Source organism: Cibotium barometz, chromosome 19, assembly GCF_041138505.1.
Source record: "Cibotium barometz isolate CiBa-2024 chromosome 19, ASM4113850v1, whole genome shotgun sequence".
NCBI classification, from domain to species: Eukaryota; Viridiplantae; Streptophyta; class Polypodiopsida; order Cyatheales; family Cibotiaceae; genus Cibotium; species Cibotium barometz.
The window spans coordinates 4109948-4127577 of record NC_141064.1 but is presented as its reverse complement, the minus strand read 5'-3'; the positions used below and the strand labels follow the sequence as shown (position 1 = coordinate 4127577).

General features: G+C 44.9%; 2 protein-coding genes across 6 annotated transcripts in view; one reads left to right on the top strand and one right to left on the bottom strand.

The window, feature by feature from the left end:
- LOC147628115 (uncharacterized) overlaps positions 1 to 17630 on the bottom strand; it is a 110943-nt gene that overhangs the window by 26839 nt on the left and 66474 nt on the right. For all 5 annotated transcript variants that reach the window (XM_086813134.1, XM_086813136.1, XM_086813138.1 and 2 more), the window contains one exon: positions 11485 to 11571. In XM_086813134.1, coding sequence (XP_086669260.1) covers positions 11485 to 11571 — 87 coding nt within the window. The remainder of the gene's footprint in view (positions 1 to 11484; positions 11572 to 17630) is intronic.
- On the top strand, positions 12411 to 14206 carry LOC147628116 (uncharacterized). The gene is made up of 2 exons (XM_086813140.1): positions 12411 to 12751; positions 13370 to 14206. Exon 2 carries the CDS (start codon positions 13374 to 13376, stop codon positions 13818 to 13820), a length of 447 nt encoding a protein of 148 aa, XP_086669266.1. The 5' UTR covers positions 12411 to 12751; positions 13370 to 13373; the 3' UTR covers positions 13821 to 14206.

The following is a 17630-nucleotide window of genomic DNA, read 5'->3' as shown; positions in this document are numbered from 1 at the left end:
TTTCTTTGGTCTCAGCGGGATGGTCAGCCGGCCCGAGCTAAGGTTGCTTGGACAGTTATTACTCTTCCGCTGGCCCAGGGGGGCTTGGGCATTATAGATCCAGCTGATCAGAGTAGAGCCTTGTTGGGGAAGCTTATTGTTCGGGGGCTACTTCCAAGCGCTGAGCCTTGGAGGGAGCTTCTTTTTCAACGGCTGCAGGCTAGAGCTCCCCCAGCAGGGGGCACTTGGGCACCAGAGATACGGTGGATCTTCACAGAGATGAGGAGGACAGGCCTCAGTAGAGGATGGGAGGACATATTTGCCTTGAGAATCCTGCGAGCTTGGGAGTTGCTGAGACCAGGGCTTTCTGAGAGACCTCCCACTTGTGATGAGGAGCGGGCCAGACAGCCGCTCATCTGGAGCCCAGCAGTACGCACAGAGCAGGGTCATATGCTGGGTTCTCGGCCTCGTCTAGCCTGGGGACCATTGGCGGCAGGCCCAGCACGCAGTTTTGGAGATTGGCAGGCCTTTTGCAGTCTCCCGGAGGAGATCCAGGCGGAGAGGCTGAGTCACTTCAGAGGGGGGCTGATTATGAGGGATGACATTCAGGACGCTCTCACTGAGGAGTGGTTCATGCCTTTTCAGCCAGCGGCCCCACGGTGGATGAGAGCCTTTACACAGTTAGAGATCCTGATTGCTGTCAGAGCTTGCACTGAGGATGGTAGATGCCTCTACTATGAGATACAAGATGAGGGCAGACTTCAGAGAGTGGAGGCGGAGTCGCCTTTGGTTGCAGAGTGCATCTTTCAGAGGATACGGGTAGTGGCCGCCGCTTCTCGGAAGTGGCATATTGATCCAAACCCTGCAGATGTGGACTCTGATTGGTGCATATGGGCATATGCTGCGCGTCCCTTGGCCCGGCTCCAGTGGGACCCTGGCGGAGGCATATTTTGACTGCGAGGAGGACGGTCTCTCCAGCTACATCGGAGCATTGGCGGCTACAAGGACTCTCATAGGAGTTCCTGGAGGATTTTTGGACCAGGCTCTGGGCTAGCAGACAGGCACGCAGGATCTCGGCTTTCCAGTGGCTAGTTGCCCACAGGGACTCGGCAGTTGGCACTTGGCTTGTCTACAGTGGCCTTCCGCCGGCCTGCGTCCGATGCGGCCACCCATTGGAGACACAGCGACATTGCCTATAGGACTATCCACAGGCGCAACAGATTTGGCTGAGGATTCTACGCATTTTGGCCCCCCTCTCTCTAGAGGAAATGTATACGTTGGGAGCCACTACTTGGTCGACTTCGTCAGGGCTACCTCTGGGATACGAGACGGAGCAGGCAAGCCAGGCCGTCAGATTCATTGGGGGCCAGCCTCGCCTTGTTCCTTCACCGGATTTCTCGACAGCCGGCTGGACACAAGAGAGGGATTTACGATGGGAGCTCCTCAGCAGCCTCACCATATGGTTCACCTGAAGAGCCCGTTGTTTCAGGGCCTTTGAGGGGAGACTGGAGACACCAGCAGAGACTGTTCGGGCTATCTGTCAGGAGTTGATTCACACCCTGCGAGGCCAGTATGATTGCATCCGGGGCGGCTCGGATTGAGCGATCTTGCGACGCCAGGCCTTCCACACCACTTGGCACAACGGCCCTTTCTATACTCTACACGTGGGTACCCCCCCTGGCACTACAGGCCACCTATTTGGATTTTCCCCCCTTCTATTGTATGATATAGCCTCTCAGTTATTTGTACTTTTCTGCACCTAGGGAGAGTCTCCCTAGCTGCCTTGATTGGATCTCTGCTCTGCCTTCTTATGAGCAAGAGAGGGTTTGTAGCCCATTGGGCTTTTTTCTTTTTATAACTAATGAAAGGATCTTTTCATGGGGAAAAAAATAATAATAACCAAGGTCAAGCACACATGAGTGCAGCTAGACTCGAAGAAACACCCATCTGCTCAGTTGTATCAGCTAAAATGTCCAAGACTCACGATCCTTCCGGAACCTTCCCAGAACATAAATACAAAAAATCTCCAAAATAGCTAGTCCCACGAAATCACATCATGTCAAGCTCCATGAGCCATACATGTATACCATGTCAGGTCCCACAAGCCACACATGTACTATTATGTCAGGCTCCATGAGCCATACATGTATTGTTTTGTCAGGCTCCATATGCCACACAGACACACCATGTCAGGCTCCACCAGCCATACATGTATGTCATGTTAGGCTCCACATGCCACACATGAACAGTAGAGAACAGAAGTTCTGAGGAATTTTGTGACATTCCCCCTGCTTCTAAGCAGTTGACCGCAACTAAAAAGCTTCCAAATAGGCCTTCAGAAGCTCCGGATAATCCACAAAATAATCGTCGTCCATCCATTTTGCATCCATAGCCGAATAGTTTTTAAACTTCACAAGAAACCTGCATACTAGCTTGCCACCTGCATGCTTACGCTCTTTATGAAAAACTATCTGCTCATGCTGCAATACCTCCTCAAGTTCATCCACTTCTAGTGGATCTTCCAAAACTAGTTCCATAGGCGGTGGTCCCACATAAAGTCTCAGCAAGCTGACATGAAACGCATTATGTATTTTCCAGTGATCAGGCACTAATCTATAAGCCACTTCGTTTATCTTCTGCAAGATCTGAAATGGCCCATAATACCTGTTTGAAAGCTTAGGAAACTTGCCTTCCTTGCCTTGCCGCTTCCGAAGACGTGTTCTCTCAAACGTAAGTAATACCCAATCACCTTCCTTGAAAATTACTTCTCGCCTGTGCTTATTAGCCGCCTTTTTTTGCTTAGCTTGAGACCTTTCTATGGCTGTCCGAACCTATGCAAACTCAGTATCTAGATCTCGGATATACTCATTTGTTGCCAAGATTTCATCTTTTGTTCGTAAGATAGGTGGAAGCACCACCTTGCCATAGACTATCTCAAACGGAGCCTTATTAGTTGAAGAATGCATTGTGTTATTGTATGCAAACTCAACCAATGGCAAATACTTTTCCCAATCTGACTTCTAGTCAGATACATAACACTTGAGCAAATCAAGTACAGTTGAATTTGCAATTTCACTCTAACCATCCATTTGAGGATGATAAGCTGATGAAAAACTTAGCTTTGTACCCATGTTATCAAACAATGCCCGCCAAAATAAACTGGTTGTCCGAGGATCTCTATCCCCCACGATAGACTTGGGCATGCCATGATGTTTAAAAATCTAAGCCAAGAACAACTTCGCCATGTGCTCTGGCTTGATTGTTTTTCTCACAGAAATAAAGTGTGCTTGTTTGCTAAAGCGATCTATAATAGTCCATATAGCATCATTACTATGTGCCAATCTCGGCAAATCCATAATGCAATCCATAGCAATGCTTTTCCATGGTTCCTGCAGAATGGGTAAGGGCTGAAGCAAACGAGGTGTCTTGTGCCTGTCAAACTTGACTTTCTGACACACTAGGCACTCTCGCACATAAGCTTCAATATCCCTGCATAAAGCTGGCCAAAAGAAATATCCTTCCAAAGCCTATGTAGTAGTCAGAATACCACGATAACCTACATATGGAGAAGCATGACACTCTTCCATAACCTTTTGGCGCAATTCATGAACTACACAAATACGAGTTTGCATCATCAAAAACCCATCTCGAATCGAATAAGATGGAACAACAGTACCATCATTCAAATCAGTCCATATAAACTGAAAATCTGTATCCAAAGCATACATATCCCGCATCGCTGACAAGTCCTAATGATAAGCGGTAGCCACTGCATGCACTTGAGGCCTACGTGACAAAGCATCCGCTACCAAATTCTTCTTTCCCGGAGTATGCAAAATCTGAAAATGGAACATGGACAAGAAATTTACCCACTTTAGATACTTTTCTGAGAGTTTAGGCTGTGTAAGAAAGTGCCGTAAACTCTGATGATCTGTTTTAACCATAAATTCAACCCCCAAAAGATAATGCTTCCATGTTTGAAGGCCATGAATAACAGCTAACAACTCTTTCTCATAGACCTGCAAATACAATTCTACATGTTGTAGGTGGCGGCTTTCAAAAGCCATCGCATGTCTCTCTTGATTCAAAACAGCCCCCAAACAATCTAAAAATGCATCACACTTGACCACAAAAGGTCTATGCAAATTTGGAATAATAAGAACAAGCCCTAAGATGATGGCGTCCTTCAACTTTTGGAAAGCTGTCTTTTTTGGATCTGACCAATGAAATACAACTTTCTTCTTCGTCAAATCATGCAACGAAGAAGCCAAGAAAGCAAAGTGTCGAATAAATCGACAATAGTAAGAGCATAAACCAATAAAGCTCCTAACTTGATGAACATTCTGAAGTTCTGGCCAATCCTTGATAGCTTGAATCTTTGCGAGATCTATGCGTACTCGATCTTTGGAGACAATATGCCCCAAATAGTGAATCTCTAACAACAAGAATTCACTCTTCTTTCCATTGATGAAAAGCTTGTATTTCCTTAGCTCTTCAAAAACAATGGCGAGGTGCTCTTTATGCTCAACCTCAATCTTTGAAAAGATAATAATATCATCAAAGAAAGTTCCTGTGAACATGCGGTGAGGTCTAGAAATTATGTCCATCATTCTATTGAAAGTGGCAGGAGCATTTGTAAGTCCAAATGGCACAACCAAATACTCATATAGCCCAAACAATGTTCAAAAAGCCGTAATCTGTACATCTTGAGGTACCACTCGAATCTGATGGTAACCACTCTTAAGATCAATACGACTAAAACAAGCAACTCCCTGAAGTTTATCAAGAATATCATCGATTCGAGGAATCGGAAACCTGTTCTTGATTGTAATCTTGTTAAGGGCCCTGTAATCAACACACATTCTGTATATCCCATCCTTTTTCTGCACAAGTAAAACTGGGGAACAATAAGGCGAAGAACTTGGCCTTATCAATCCCTTCTCAACAAATCATTCCCTTGAGTCATGATTTCCTCCTGTTGGGCAACACTCACCCTATAAGAAGGTCGGTTAGGAGGAGAGCTACCAGGGATTATGTCAATACAATGATCCTTTGGCTTCTCTGGGGGTAACTATCTTGGTAGGGAGTCAGCAACACAATCAGCATAGTCACTTAAGAATCAATCTTATCTTGATCTACAAGATTTACAGCATCATGCTCAATATTATCACGTACAAAGACCAAGTAAGAACACACTGATTTCTTTATTGCCTTGGAAATAGATATGTGGATTACAACGGGTATGATACTCCCGGTAGTACTCGCATCAATACAAACTTCCCTACCCCTATGAGTAAAAATAACTTTCTTTTCTTTGTGCAAAATCTTGGGATCCAAACGATAATGCCAAGGAATCCCAAGAATCACTTCACATCCCGTAAGTGGTGCCACGAGGAAGTCTTCATGATCCAAATATCCCTATATCTGTATGCAAAGCTTCCCAATGATGGGAGTGACCTTAACTTCCTTTGCCCTCAAAGGCAACAGTGCCCCTACACAGACAGGAGGGCCACAAAGTCTTTCCACACGCTCACTGCCGCTTAAACCAAAAGTAACCTCTTTCGAGGCGAGACAATAAGACCAAGGGTTACCTAAGAATCCCAACCTTCTCTCATGGATAATGACTCCTTACAGCCATATCCAACATCATATTAGGCACAAATTGTGTAGAAAGCCAGGCTCTGATACCAATGTAAACGGAAGGGCCACTGTAACACGGAAATCTAATCAATCATGAAAACTGAAAATACACATAAGCATGCCAAACAAAGGAAGATGACAAATTTGCACCGTACACCACACTAGGGGCCAGAAGATGGGCTGACCCCCCTCCCCCCCCCCCCCCCCCTCTTTATGGTTAGATTACCAAAAAGGATTTTGCTTCCAAATACAACTTCACGGGTGCCCAAGGATTCTCCACTAGCTAGCACCTGTCTCTTCCAGAACAATATGAAAGCAAAACAAATACATATGCAGAATTTTGCTGACAATCCTCGGCACAAGAAGGCACTTCCTACATCAAGCACATGCAGGACAACTATGAACAGCCCATAGCACTCCCGCATCAGCCCAAAACAACCTTGTATGAAAGCAAAACAAATACATATGCAGAATTTTGCTGACAATCCTCGGCACAAGAAGGCACTTCCTACATCAAGCACATGCAGGACAACTATGGACAGCCCATAGCACTCCCGCATCAGCCCGAGACAACCTTGTGTCTTCACCCTCCACCTCTATGGCTCACAGGACAAGTCGACCAGCCATGAAAGGCTGTTTACAGCAGTCGACCAGCCCTCAATAGCCACAGACGGATGTGACCCGCAGTAGCACACTCGCTTGCAAGCTCTTGATCATAAGAAAACTTGTCCAGATGATGACGACCAGCTCCTCTCTGTTTTTATGACCTGTCCAGCCTCTGTTAAGCTGTAAAACCAGCTGGCCAGTAGTGGAAGACATGCAGGAGTCGGACAGCATCTCCCATGCATCTGGTGAGCATCTGTCACACGATAGATAGCTGTAGTAGGCTGCCAACAGGCTGAAAACCAGTCGATCGGCCCTCATGCACACTAAAAGGCAGGTGCCTTCCTCAAATCTGAAATTTTTCCCAATAATAGAGACTCCCCACCGGAAATAGCTCACTCGTGTGCTTTTTGGGTCCAGAAGGGGGTGCCTACTTGAAGATAGCCAAAATAGTTTGCAGAGCGTGTCTTTTGGCCGCCACATGTATTAAATAAGTCCAGTCCAATGTGTACAACTTATAAGTTGTCCGGACACTTATAAGTGTGTGTGAACCTGCACCCATAATTATTAGTATGTGAAAACGTAAAGTTGTAGATTGGGTGTTTGGGGACACTTCCCACCTGCAAAACACATGTAGACCACTTGTTAGTCGTCATCCAAAGGTAAAATCAAAGTTATGCACACACACGAGTGCAGCTAGACTCGAAGAAACACCCATCTGCTCAGTTGTATTAGCTAAAATGTCCAAGGCTCATGATCCTTCCGGAACCTTCCCAGAACACAAATACAGAAAATCTCCAAGATAGCTAGTCCCAAGGAATCACATCATGTCAAGCTCCATGGGCCATACATATATACCATGTCAGGCATCACAAGCCACACATGTACTATCATGTCAGGCTTCATAAGTCATACATGTATTGTCATGTCAGGCTCCATATGCCACACAGACACACCATGTCAAGGTCCACCAACCATACATGTATGTCATGTCAGGCTCCACATGCCACACATGAACAGTAGAGAACAAAAGTTGTGAGGAATTTTGTGACATTTGGCAAAACCACCTTACCATAAACAATCTCAAACGGGGCCTTTCTAGTAGATGCATGCACCGTGTTGTTGTATGTAAATTCCACAAGCAGTAAGTACTTCTCCCAAGAAGACTCCTGATCCGCCAGATAACATTTCAAGAGATCCAACATGACTGAATTTGCAGCCTCACTTTGCCCATCCGTTTGAGGGTGATAAGCTGATGAGGAGTCCAATTTGGTGCCCATATTATCAAATAAGACCCACCACGAGAGACTTGTAGTCCTAGAATCTCTATCTCTCCCACAATGGACTTCAGCATTCCATGATACTTGAACATTTGTGCAAGACATATTTTAACCATATGCTCAGCTTTGATGGTCTTTTTCACCGACAACAAGTGAGCTTGCTTGCTAAACCTATCCACAATTGTCCAAATAGGACGAGTTTGTACTCAGCCACTATGGCTGTTTTCTTGGTAACTAATAGAAGGATATTTTTTCCCAAAAAAAAAAAGAATATGTGAGTCAACCCATTGGTTTTGTGGTTACTGGCCAACAAGACAATATGTAAGCCCTATCTACGCTAGAAAAACAAGTTCACACTTGCAAAGCATATGCAAAACAACATGCTCATTCACAATGCAATTGTACTTGGATAATCCACCCATCTTCAAGCATTTTACACGTATGATACAACTCAAGTATGAACCCCTACCTCTAGAGTCTATCCACATGACTCAGTAATTACTTACAAGATTTACATACACAATTATCCATATTGGTGAATACATCACACGGATAATTAGTCAAAAATGGGATTCATGGACATAACTATCCATACTAGTGAGTACTCATGCAGAGGTGATTTTATCTATTTGGCTAAACATCATCCATGCCCTACGAGGATGATGGGAGCACCTCACAAGCTACTCAAAGCGAATGCAACGCCACCACCTCCGCCGCACCACCTTCCTATGCACTCAAAGAGTCCGTGCCTATTTCTCACTAGAGAGGATGACGGAGCGATCTGGCACTACTGGCCCCAATGTGCCGTTTTCCTTCCCTCCCCCAACATAGTCCCTCTCTGAGAGTGGCCAACTAGAGACCCCCCCTCCCCTTCCTTTTTTCCCTCTTCACTATACCTCTATCTAGGGATGTACATATCAAGCTCTACTTTGGGACTGTTTTGTAGTTCACTTTCTGTGGACATTTCTCTTTTTAGAACAATGATCTTTTCTTCTTCTTCCTTTTTTCTTTTCTTTTTTTTTTTTTTTTTTTTTTGGGGGGGGGGGGGGGGGGGGACTCACGCGGATAACTAGCCAAACTAGTGAAAACCCCCCTCACGCGGATAACTAGCCAAACTCCACCCCCCCCCCCCCTTCTCTCTGTATGGTGCTTTTAAACGGTTGAGTGCAACTAAAAAGCCTCCAAGTACGCTTCAAGGAGCACCAAATACTTCTTGAAGTATTCCTCATCGAACCATTTTGCATCATGGCTAGATTCTTGCCACAAGTGAAACATCCACCATCTCAGAAAGTTCAGAGACCCTAGAGGGATTTCTCTTCTTTCTTTGGATTGGAATCACCCAATCCTTGGTTTGGTTTTGATTTTGTGAAGTCTTCCCAAAATTAACTTGCACTAATGCTCGAAACCCTGGTCGGAACTTCTTGAGTGCGAGGTTTCTAAGATACATGTTCTATGTCTGACTAGCCATTGTCTCCTCATAAATCCTAGCATACTTGATCACACCCTCAGTGTTTTGCTATGATTGTTCCTCGCTGGTAGTTTGTGATCTCGTGCCATCCCACAGATAAAGAATCCACACAAAGTTGTGACTTCCATGTGCCCCGCCCGAGATTGCAACTCTCTAAACCGTTGTAAATACATGTCAAAAGACATGTCAAAAGACATGTTCTCCATATCCAAGCCTGCAAACTTGGACACCACATTAAACTCATCCTCCGCCAAGAGGAACTCATCTTGAAACCACATCTCTAAATCCACCCAAGTAGAGGAGTTTATCCCTCAGCTCTCTCCACCAAGTAAGGGCCTTGCTTTCCCCTTCAGGAAACCCCTCACCATATGCATCTTCAGAGCATCCGAGAAAGGGTGAAACTCGAAGTCAACATTCCAATGGTTGAGCAATAGTCAATAAAGGTGAGGGCTTCAGACATAGTGATTTGTTGTATCCTTTGGAAATACCAAAAAAGAAATGGCAAGAGTATTTCTAGCGATTTTAAGATTGAATCACCACGGACATTAAGAAGAAATAATGTCATTTGCATAATCATTGACTGACTCACAAACTTGGCGAGATTTATTCCTACTAAAGAGAAAATCTCAGCTATGCAACTTGCTCATTTGTATGTTGAGAAGTTGTTTAGTGTTTATGGCTTGCTAATTGAAAAATGTGAGTGATTGAAATCCTAGGTTCAATGGATATTTCTCATAAGAGGTATTCGAAAAATTGGACACTAAGCTAAGTATGAGCTCGTCCAATTGTGAGTTTGATAGATAGACAGAGCATGTGCAACATGTGCTATACATATGTGTCTGTGTGATAGACCGATCGGGAACAGTATCTTCCATTAATAGAGTTTGCTGACAATATTTTGCTACTAAGATGAGCCCTTTAAAACCGAAGTATGGATTTTAGTCTACAGCCCCGTGGATGTTTTGCTTTGAGAAAGCCAAAGTTGGCACTGCGAAGCAGAGAAAAGAGATGCAGCAATTTGGAAGAGAGAGCATATGAAAGTGCAATTCTATGCTAAACAAAGCAGTCAGTTAGAGTCTTGGAAAAAGGCCAATGGATTTTTGAGAGTTCCTAAATATTTTCAAGTAATGAGGACTAGAAAAGTTTTAAAGTTATCTTTGAGATATTGTGGATCTTATTTGACCTTGAAAAAGATTAATAAGGTGGCTTACAAATTGCATCTTTCGGATGGAGATTGATAGAGGTACTCGGTGCAAGAGATAGCTTTGTGTCTGACTATGAGCTTGCGAGACTTGAGGATCCATCCGCTTGTGTTCTCCATACAACAGTTGTGGGTGTTAAACGTAGTGAACAGACCCTTAGAAACACAATGGTTTCTAAGTAGTTGATTAAATGGAGAGCCATGCAGTTGAAGATAACATTTGGGAGAATGTACTCCAGAGATATTGTCTTCCACTCGTCCTCTTGTTATGAGAGGGAGAACGTTGTGTCATGTTGTTTGGACATAGCAAGGCTAGCATGAGGCTCGACAGTTCATTATAGAGTGAACTAGATTATTACGCTACATAGTTGGTTTGTGGCTCATTTTAGAAGAATTCCTCTGTGGGACTCAGACCTTGCGAGAATCATGCAAATGAAGACAACATTTGGGAGAATGTACTCCAGAGATTGTCTTCCACCCATCCTCTTGTTATGAGAGGGAGAATGTCATGTCATGTTGTTTGGACATAGAGAGGCTAGCATGAGGCCTGACAGTTCATTATAGAGTGAACTAGATTATGAGGCTACATAGTTGAGTTGTGGCTCATTTTAGAAGAATTCCTCCGTGGGACTCGAGAGGGATCTCCAAAGGACCCTGCTACTAGTTAGCCCACTAGCATCAGTGATAGTTGTGAGGGTTGGGGGTGCATGGTATGGGACGTGCGCGTCTTGCAGATGCAGACTAAGCCAGGGTTGCATAGTCTCTAGCTGGAGGATGGCTAGTTTGGAGCCCATGATCGGCTGACCATGGATTACATGTACTTGGATTGCTTCATGGATATGCTTATGCGTGTGTGGATCTTGGGCTGTCAGTGCAATTTGCTTTGCAGTGTTTCAATTCGTCTGTAGGACTCAAGGAGAGGGGCCTCCCAAGGGCTGTCAGTGCAATTTGCTTTGCAGTGTTTCAATTCGTCTGTAGGACTCAAGGAGAGGGGCCTCCCAAGGACCCAATATTAGAGAGCCCACTAGCTAGTCACATCGTGAATGGGGGTGCAAAAGAGGACTTCTAGTCTAGGCTGCAGATGAGGTTATAAATGCTAGCAACCTTTGTGAACCTCTGGGAGGTTTTGTCATCTAGCTTAACATGTAGAAATGAGAAAAATGAATCCTTATGGTGGTCTATTTTCTTGCATTTGTTTCTTACATGTGGTATTTAATCACCTGCCAAAGACTAAATGTTAACGATATACAAACATGTCAAATTGTCAATAATGCAGAAATAGTCACCCCAGCAAAGCCAAAGGTGTGACTCACCAGATCATTTCTTGGCATGTCATTCCTTAACCATTGCCGGCACAAGGCATAGAGAGATGTTGAATCGGAATCAGTGCCAACTTTCACCTTGCATATTGGAAACATCCATACTCTTGTGGTCAGCTATAAATTAGAAATAAACCTACACAAAATAAAATTCCATTAACTATGAAAATGTCATTTATATATAGCAAAACAGCAATTGATATGAGGAAATATTTTGACAATAATTTCTTCCATGAGAATTTTTATTTAGGGCCAAATCTGAAGATCCGTTGACTGTTAAATTATGCGCCGAGAAGGGTTAAGAGCTCTAAATGATGAGGTAAGGGGTTGGATTTCCCTTTTGCAGGAAATCCCACTCCTAAAACCCAAAAAGAGAAAACCCCTTATAATGGCTCCCTTTTCCCTTTTCATATGATGACCTCCAGGCTGGGCCTTGGGGGTGTTGGAAATAAGTGCACACTAGGTGTACTATTTCTCTAGTCTACATTTGTCTAGTCTCAGTTTTTGTCTTAAGTCTTGAGTATGTGCCATGTGGCACCTCTATAATTGTCCCATAAGTCAGTCTACTCTATCTTGTACTTCTCACCTATATATTGTGGGTGTCACATCAATGAAAGTATCAATCTTGTGTCTTGTCTACACTCATCTCAAGGTATGTCTACGCTTTGTGTCTTTTTCTAGTCTTGCTTTCATTTCAGTTTCAGTTTCAGCTTTGTCTCTACCCCATTTTTCATAACATGGTATCAGAGCAGGTTTATCCTGGCTCCCCTCATCTTTGCCCCTGTTTCCTGTGAGCGACTGCCCCTCTTCTCTCTCTTGCTGCAGTCACTTGGTTCAGAACAGGCCGCCGCTTAGCTGGGTGCTGCCCCTGCTCTTGGTAATCGACCTACTGCTGTAGCAGCCCAACAACTATCTGCCGCCGCATTGTTGGGAGCTGCCTCACGCCTTTTTTTTGCATCTCACCGTTTCTATATGTTCGCTCCTTTCCTCTAGTATTGCACGGCCTGAACTTTCTGTCCGCCCACTTTCTTGCTCTCCGCCCTGTTCAAGCTCATACAGCTCGTTTTCGTGGAGCTGCTATTGTTCTCTTTCTTGGAGCTGCTGCTGCCCGTTGTACTGTTGCTGCTCTCCTTTGGCTGCCTTCTTCATCGACTCAAGGGTGCGCATCATCTAGAAGCAGCTGCAGATCGACTTTCCTCCTGTTAACGAGCTATTTGCTGCATTCAGTTCTGCCATCGCTTCCTCTTGAAGAGTCTACAAGGTACTGTGCATTGTCTTTGCTGGTCAGTCCTTTTCTTATCCTCATATCTGCAAATTGCTAGTTCCTCATGCTTCGGTGGGCTGTCACATGCTATGGCCTTGACAAGTGGTGAGAGAGCCGGCTTCTAAAAATAGTTTGGATCTCTTCTTTCATTCATTTCTACAATCTTGTAAGGGAATAGACACTGCCCTTGCATTTTAGCAAGAGGTAAGACCTTCCCACATGGCCTCTTCTACTCATTCTCTCATGTCTATCCGACAAATTCAATGGGTCCAACTTTCATACTTGGCAAATCAAAATCAAGTGCCATCTTATGAAAGAAAGTCTTTGGGACATTGTTCACCATGCTGCTCCCGAAGATTCCGACATTGAGCAAGTTATCACTTATGCTCCCACTGCCAAGAATGACAAAGCCTATGCTATCATCTTGCTCGGTCTTGGAGATGATTACATTCATCACATCTCCGACATACAGTTTGCTTCTCGAGCATGGATCACTTTGGATACCCTTTTTGGACCCCGCTCTAAAAACTCTGAGATTGCACTTATGATCTCATTCTTTGATCTATATATGCAGGAGGGAGCTACTATAGCCTCTCATGTCAATTATTTTCGCAGTCTTATGGTTCAGCTTGCATCAGTGAAGTCCCCCATCTCCGAAGATATTGCTATTGCTGTGCTTCTCAAAAGCTTACCTGACACCTATGCTACTCTTGTCACTACCTTCAAGTATCACAATAATCCTACTCTTGAAGGTATCATCAATGCTCTCCAAGAAGAGGAAAGAACTCAACAACAAAAGGTAACTGACACTGCATTTTTAGCAAAGAAAGGAAGCTCTAAGGTAAGAAAGCCTTGCACCCATTGTGGAAAAACTAATCATATGGAGAAGGACTGCTTCAAGGCTCATCCATGCACCATTTGTGGCCGTGATAATCACCGGGAGAAGGACTGCTACTCTAAAACCTCTACATCAGCCCCTGCATCTACCTCAGCCCATGTTGCTGCAGCATCTCCATCAGCAGATCTTGCTGTTCATTCCTCATATGATGAGGAGTGGGCTTTCTGATTACTTCATCTTTCTTGTCTACCACTTTGACCACCGATGATGTAGGTCAAGGGGTTCTATGTCTTACTCATTCTGCTTTAGGACCTCTCTCTTGTCCCTACCCGAGAGGTAGAGATTTCCTTTAGGAGGGGATGTCTTCAAGGTCCATCTGTTTGTCTACAGTCAGTCTTCTGTCTATCTAGTCTTGTCTGTCTGTCTATTTGTCTATCAATCTGACTGTGTCTTGTTTTAGATCCATCTTGTCCCTATCCTTGTGGACCCATATGAGGATATCACTTGAGGAGGGGTGTCTCAGGATCTTTGTCTGTCATGTCTTCTGTCTTGTCTCTCAGTCTATAGGTTTTTATGTCTGTCTTCTAGTCTTGTCTTTCTGTCTTTCTCCTAGTGTCCACTTAAGGAGGGTGTTGGAAATAAGTGCACACTAGGTGTACTATTTCTCTAGTCTACATTTGTCTAGTCTCAGTTTTTGTCTTGAGTCTTGAGTATGTGCCATGTGGCACCTCTATAATTGTCCCATAAGTCAGTCTACTCTATCTTGTACTTCTCACCTATATATTGTGGGTGTCACATCAATGAAAGTATCAATCTTGTGTCTTGTCTACACTCATCTCAAGGTATGTCTACGCTTTGTGTCTTTTTCTAGTCTTGCTTTCATTTCAGTTTCAGTTTCAGCTTTGTCTCTTCCCCATTTTTCATAACAGGGGGCACACTGAGCTAGGGCTGGCTACCACCGAAACATGCCCAAACACATCCCTAAACCTGCACAAACTGGTCAATGCTGAGATATGCACCTTGCACCCCCCTCCCCACCCCCCCAATCATGATCCCTCTCTTCCCAGCTTGCTCATAGAACCTCTTTACCCGACCCGAAGTCATGATCCATCTCTTCTCAGCTTGCTCATAGAACCTCTTTACCCGACCCGAAGTCATGATCCATCTCTTCTCAGCTTGCTCATAGAACCTCTTTACCCGACCCGATTCACAAAGTCTTCCTCGGTTAAGAGTGGCCCATGGGCTTTTAAGAATTGAGTATTTGTTCACCTTCATTACAAAGGTAAACCCCTCTTAAGTAATAACTATAGATTAGGTGTAGGGTTTGCACAGGTACAAGCCTAAGCTATGGGGGATGAAAGAGATCCAAGGTGTGTGTGTGCGCGCGTGAGAAGAGGCGGGGGTAGGCTCCCAACATACTGGGAGAGCACAACGTAGGGCCTGTGTGTGTGTGTGTGTGTGTGTGTGTGTGTGTGTTGAGAGAGAAATGAGAGAGAGAGAGAGAGAGAGAGAGAGAGAGAGAGAGGTGTTTTAGGTGGTTTGAAGCGTACAGTCCTCTACCAGCGGAATCGACCACTGTTGTAACAAGAACCAGAGAGAGCAAGAGGGAGAGGCTTCTTGGCGACCAACTGCTACTTCACCGAGAGAAGGAGCCACAACGAGACAGAGGAAGGAGGGAGAGGGAGGCTGTTGCTCCTCGAGGCTTGGTGGTCAGCTCCAGCAGACTGCTAAATTAGGGTTTGCAGGTGCTGAATTAGGGTTTTCAGGTGCTGAATTAGGGTTTGAGAGAACGGGTTTTCTTTGCTTTTGTACATGGATTCGGATGACCCGGTTGCTGCTGTTGGTGGCTTGGCTGCCAATAGCCTTAACATGGATCTTATTGAGGAGATGATCGAGAAGGATGTGGGTTATGCTTCAGATGCCTCGGAGCAACAAAAACGTCAAAGGCTTGATGTTGATGCAAGCTACACCCCGGTGAATGTTGGAGAGAATGCAGAGGAAAGTTCTCAGGTACCTTCTCCGGAGTTTGCACGTTTGTTGCAGATCACTGGTGAGCTTCTGCAAGAATATGTGAAGGCAAATAGCTGCAAATATGTGAAGGCAAGAATATGTGAAGGCAAATAGCTACAAATGGCTGCAACAATAGATAATGGTGGTGTGGCTGATGTATGCACGGAGACTCCTTTGTTGCTACAACAGCTAGCAGATTTTCATGATCGTGCTGCTATCTTCTTCTTTACTGGGCGTATTCCGTTGTTGCCTCGTCTTAGAGCATGGTTGGGCCGCTTGGTGTCGCCTGAGGCACCTGAGGTGATTTATGATGGTCCGAGAGGCTTTTATGAAATACTTTTTCGCACTTCGGAAGTCCGTAGGGCAGTCTTGGAGCAGGTGCCACTCTTTTTGGATGGGCAGTTGGTTCATGTGGCTCCGTGGAAGCATATGGCAGAGTACCAAGATATGTTGCGCCAGGCTTGCCCAGTTTGGGTTGAAGTGAAACAATTCCCACCAATGTTTTGGCGTGTTTTACCAGGTCTCATGCGAGATATCAGTGATGTCTTGGTGGTGCCTTGAATGACATCTAGAAACCGAAATCGTCTATGCATGTTGTGGGATACTGGGAGACCTAGGCCGACACATTTGCGTGTCAATATGGCTGGGCTGCAACCTTTAATGTATGAATTGAGGTGGGATACATTTGCTGGCCACTGTTTCAAATGTGGTGAGATGGGCCACTTTGTCTCCGAATGTCCTAAGAAAGAACAAGTTGTTGCTACCAAGGATATCGTTGATGGGCAGTTGTCCGTGGAAGATGAGCATGATGCTCCTTTACATGATGCCCAGCACATGGATGTACATGTGGATGTTCAGAATGAGGTTGAGCAGCCATGGGTGGAAGTACGTGGTAAAAAGACACGATTTGTTGCCCCGCGGGGGGGATTTCTCAGATGCTGTTTGGCGGGGGCCTTTGCGTACTCATCAGGGGCCCTTACATACATATGCTCATCGCCCTTTGGGTTCAGGTGCCCAGCAACAGACCAGGATTGAGAGGCCGGGAGGCCAACTTTCTCAGGGTACAGGGGCTCTTGGGGTGGATAGAGTAGAATGCTATCCTATTAGAAGCCGCCTAACAAAAGAAGCACAACAACAATTGCCTCTTGTGTTTGGTTCGAAGGGTGAGGTCATCTCGCCATGGGATGGTCATTCCCCTTCGGCACGTGCTCGGGAACTCCAAGGGCAGTCTGAGATCACAAATACCATGTCTAAAAATGCAATGCTTCAAAAGGTTCGTGATTTGGCAGATTGTCCTGGGCCTAGTACACCGCCTTGTTGATTCCTTTTCTGGGAAGGCTTATGAAAATTGTACAATGGAATGTAAAGGGTATTTCTTCGCGCCAAAAGCAGTTCAGACTTTGGCGTACAACTTTTTGTCATGGTTGGGATGTTTTGTGTGCAGCTGAACATAAGCAGCATAAGTTGGCTGGCAAAGCCTATGTTTTTGTGTGCAGCTGAACATAAGCAGCATAAGTTGGCTGGCAAAGCCTATGTATATAAGGGGTTTCATGTTTTCTACAGCGGACATCCTGCTTCGCAATCAGGTGCTATGTTTGTTGTTCATTCGCAGTTTCAGCCTTCTCTTGTGATTCAAGATGTTCATGGAAGATTTCTAGTGATACAGATTGTTTGGGATGATACGCCTTTATGGTTGTTAGGGGTGTATGCTCCAAATAATGCTTGTGCACGCCGTTTGCTGTGGAATGACTTGTGTGCTCTTTCAATCTCTCATCCTAGCTTTGTGATGGGAGACTTTAATATGTGTGTCTCCAGGGAGCAAGCCACGTCGCCTCATTCTGTAATGGATGGCCTGGAGAGAATGGCGTGGGAAGCTTTTGCAGCAAGGTCGCTAAAACAAGACATGTGGTCTTGGTTGCATCCAGATGAAAGCGGTTACACTTATGCCTCACAACATTTTCAGGGCACTTATGCTAGATTGGATAGGATGTATATTTTACATCAAGATCTCTTTTTGCCAGAGGTTCT

What these genes read in the sequence shown, in the direction of transcription:
- LOC147628116 (XM_086813140.1), top strand. Translation starts at nt 13,374, where the DNA reads ATGGTTCAGCTTGCATCAGTGAAGTCCCCCATCTCCGAAGATATTGCT.